Consider the following 4,000-nt stretch of genomic DNA (forward strand, 5'->3'; position numbering starts at 1 on the left):
ATATTCATTAACAGTATTTAAAATATTTTTGTGAAACATTAAATCTGAAACTCTTAAGATGTGACTCAAAAAATATATTGTATGTGTGAGGCAAGACCGATTTCAAGATCATCAAAAAATTTTAAAAAAACTGACATGATTGGAAACAACCATTTTCATCTGGATTACTGAGATGCAGAATATTTAATTCACTCATAATTTTTTATTACTTTTTTTTATCGGGCAAAAAGTATTTGTTTTTGGTGTAGGTATTTTGGGTATTTTAAATACTTCAAGTATTTTAAATACTCAAGGGTATTCAATTTTTTTTTAGAAGATTTTAAATACATTTTTAATATACAAAATACAAAAATGTTAAAGTATTTGAAATACAAAACATTTTTGGGGTTATAACAAAAGTATTTTAATTACAAAATACAAAATACTACTACAGGACATGGCATATGAAACATACTTAGAATTCGGTACATAAATTTACCGTAGATCAGAAAAACCGCAGCTAAAAATAAAAATCAACAGGTCCGAGCGTTTTTCCAAAAAACAAGCACCTGAATTTTAAATGAATTTGTTTTAATTCACGGATCCTCACTATATATGACATTTTAAAAGAATGTCCCCCGCAAATAGTCGCGGAGTTCTCTAAAATATTATCCACCATGTAGATACTTACCGATCACCGTGAGGTGTATGAAGTGGCTGAGGTGCGGTGTGGACGACACCTGGCACTCGTACACCCCCGAGTCCCTGTGCTGGGGGTACTTGATCTGCAGCGTCCAGTCCTCGGAGTGGGGCTGGTGGATGGCTCTGAAGCGCTGGTCGCTTGTGTAGGTGTAGCGGCCGACGGTCAGCAGGTGGACGTCCCTGTGCCGCACCCACGACACCTGCAGAGACATCTGCAAGTAACATACCGTTCTTTTGCCTACCGGGTTAAGCGAGTGATCTAGCTAGCGTGTGTCTGGTTGTGGTGTGGGGTGGGTGATAGGGTGCAGCGATAGCTTGCATGCGGAAAGCAATGTTTGCCGACGACGTCTAGTTTACAAACGAAACAAACAAATAGATATAAAGGCAACAAAGTGAAACATTAGAAAAGATAGCAAGAGTTTTGCTACCGTACGCCTTTGAAAACAATAGAATTAATGTCAATTTTTCTTCCTCTTTTGGTAATACCTCCCTTATTACTGAAGACAGATCTATCAAATCTCATTTCAATTAATAGGCGGTCTATCACAATATATAAAAGTGCATAAGGTGTACCGTTTTCATTTAATGAGTATTTGTACCAGCATTTTTTTTAAATAAATAAATTTGTATAGTATAAAAAGGGTTAGTCAAGGGATTGTTTGTATAAATTTGGTTTTACCTAACCAGAAATTGAACAAAATAATGCCATTTTTTTTCGTGAGTGAGTTATTGACCTAGATAAAAAAATAAATATTGTCAAGTGATTGAATTTTTTAGTAGCGTTTTCGGTTTCTTTAAGTTAATATGCGAGAAAAGTTAATTGATAAGAAAGTTGGAGGGTTGCTTTCGCTGTACAGCAAGAATAAAACGTTCTCTCAACGGTAATAATAAAATATTTTATTGAAAACTAAGTTGTATAGAAGACGTGTTGACGGGGTGAGTGTTTGTTGGAGAGTCCGTGGAGTCGGTCGTAGGTATATGAGTAAGCATCTGGTCGCCGGCGCCAGTCCGCCGTAGACCCTTCCTGGAATGCTGGTGCGTCCGGTGGCGTCCTGCTGACGGTCTTGACGTAATGCTTAAAAATGGATCACTTGCGGCATGTGTACCCACAAGTTCATATATAAATTTAGTTAATTTAGCGCTTTAATTAAGAAAATTATAAATTAAATATCGGTTATTGAAATAACTGATACCGTTTTTATGCAAATGAATAAATTGTCCAAAAACAGCGAGTGGGACAAGTTCATGAATAATTAGAGCCAAATTCAGAGACTTCCCTAAATCTATACTAACATTTCACTCATATCAAACTTATGCTTCACTCAACTTAGGGTGCCCTCATCTCTTTCGCAATTCTGGTATTCAGAAATGTATATATGTAAATGAGTGACACACTGCACAAATTACTAGATAAGAAACAGTTGGCTACTCAAATTTTAAAATATATCATCAGTGGAAACCTAATGTCACAGTATAACTCACGCTGAAAATATATGCATGATAAATTACATTTAAATAATAAATAATGAAAACCAAATGGTCTAATTAATTATTATTGAGGTAAAAAAGATCCCAAGCAATAATAATCATATTTAATTCATTTCCCTACTAGTAGAATATTAGAGTAGAATGAGTGACAAGCAATCATTTATGACGTATGTAACAGAACTAATTTCTAGAAATAATTATAATTTATATAGCCCTCACGTACAGAATATCCTTTATTGAATACCTGGACTTAATTATTTGTAAAATATACTGGTACAATATTATTAAACCACAAAATTAATAAATTAGGAACACAAATCACACGTCAAATACCACTAATATGTCACTAACCTAGCACTCATTTGTAAGGGCGATTTGAGTACGATTTAAGCGACTCGATGAAGGGGAATTGTTTATGAATACGATTAGGGTGAGTTTAGTATGAGATAAGTGTGAGTGGAACTTTAGTGAGATCTATGAATTTTAGCCTTAGAAGTTCGAGTTGGAAAGTTGATTTAAAATAATAGAATTGACTTGTTATCAAGTTTTTTTGACATTCCTATTCATATTTATATATTTTTAAATGGTATGTTATTTTCTTTATGCTGATGCACACATTTTTTTATCACATTTTTTTTTAAATGGGATTGTATAAATTTTTTTGCTTGTTTTGATAGATTTTTATTCTACTTCCAATCATATGAAATTAGTATGCCTTTGCATAACGAAATTTTTGAGAAAAAATGAGAAAGCTTCCAGCCCTTGACTTTAGTTTACGGTGCCCGCTTTCTAAGTCATATCAAATAGAAGGCGAAACAATTTCGCATACTGCTATCTGTCACATATTGGTTTGTTTGTAATTGCTGTCACCTAGTAAGTTTAATTTATAACAAAATGAATGATTTTAATGAAGAAGTTGATATGCCGCATATTTTTTATGAATGTTGAAAAAACAGTGTTGAGTTTTACAATTATATCGACAATGTTATCCTAATAGAATTTTCCCTAACAAGAGAAAGTTTAGTAAACTTGAAGCTAATCTAAAACAGTATAGTCCAGTCGGCAGAGGCCGAAAAGTTACTGTAGGTGACATTTCTTTCCTTGATAACTCGGAAATAACTACACAGGAATACTTTAAATGATGAGTACAATAACATGCTAATTTGCTGACAAAGTATTTTATCAGGAAAAAAGTTATTAACAATTTAATCCTGAAAAAAATTTTTTTAGTAGTTTTCTTTAAATAACTCAACGGGATGACTTTGTACGAAAAAATGCTTAGGACATGATTTTGTTCGTAATAAAAATAGCTACAAAATGGCGGTGGTCCGATTACGAAATTTGCAATAACAAAGCCGTGAGATTGAAAAAACGGTATAAAACGTCAATTTTTTTAAGTTGCTGTAAAAATGTCAATTATAAACAAAAAGTGATAAAACTTTCGAAAACTATAGTTCAATATATATACAATAATGACGCTAAAGCCGAAAATCAGGAGAGCAAAACTTTTTGTTCTATAAGGTGTTATACATTCATCGGCATCTGAAACTCGAAACTTTGCCAAATTTGTTCGAAGCTTTGCTGACACTTGAAATTTGGTACACACATAGTGTAAATATGCAGAAACCAAAAGCAATTTGCAAAATTCAAGTATCTTCATTTTTGCAGTTTTGGTAAGGTTTTATACGTCACCCTAGTTTTATACGTCACCGTTTTTTTAATTTTTGGACGTATATTTATGTATATTTATAAAATATTCCATTACGGTAGATTAGCCAGCATAATTACCTACAATTTAAAAAAATATATATTTTCATCGTTTAGATCCTAA

At 32.8% G+C, this 4,000-nt stretch overlaps 1 protein-coding gene across 1 annotated transcript; it reads right to left on the reverse strand.

Annotated features, from left to right (window-relative positions):
• Positions 1–647: 647 nt before the first annotated feature.
• On the reverse strand, positions 648–893 carry LOC111692792. The gene has a single exon (XM_023456913.1). The coding sequence runs from the start codon at positions 891–893 to the stop codon at positions 648–650; it is 246 nt and encodes an 81-aa protein (XP_023312681.1).
• Between the last annotated feature and the right edge of the window lie 3,107 nt (positions 894–4,000).

The sequence above is a fragment of the Anoplophora glabripennis genome, unplaced genomic scaffold, assembly GCF_000390285.2.
Source record: "Anoplophora glabripennis isolate ALB-LARVAE unplaced genomic scaffold, Agla_2.0 scaffold3509, whole genome shotgun sequence".
In the NCBI taxonomy this organism is placed as follows: Eukaryota; Metazoa; Arthropoda; class Insecta; order Coleoptera; family Cerambycidae; genus Anoplophora; species Anoplophora glabripennis.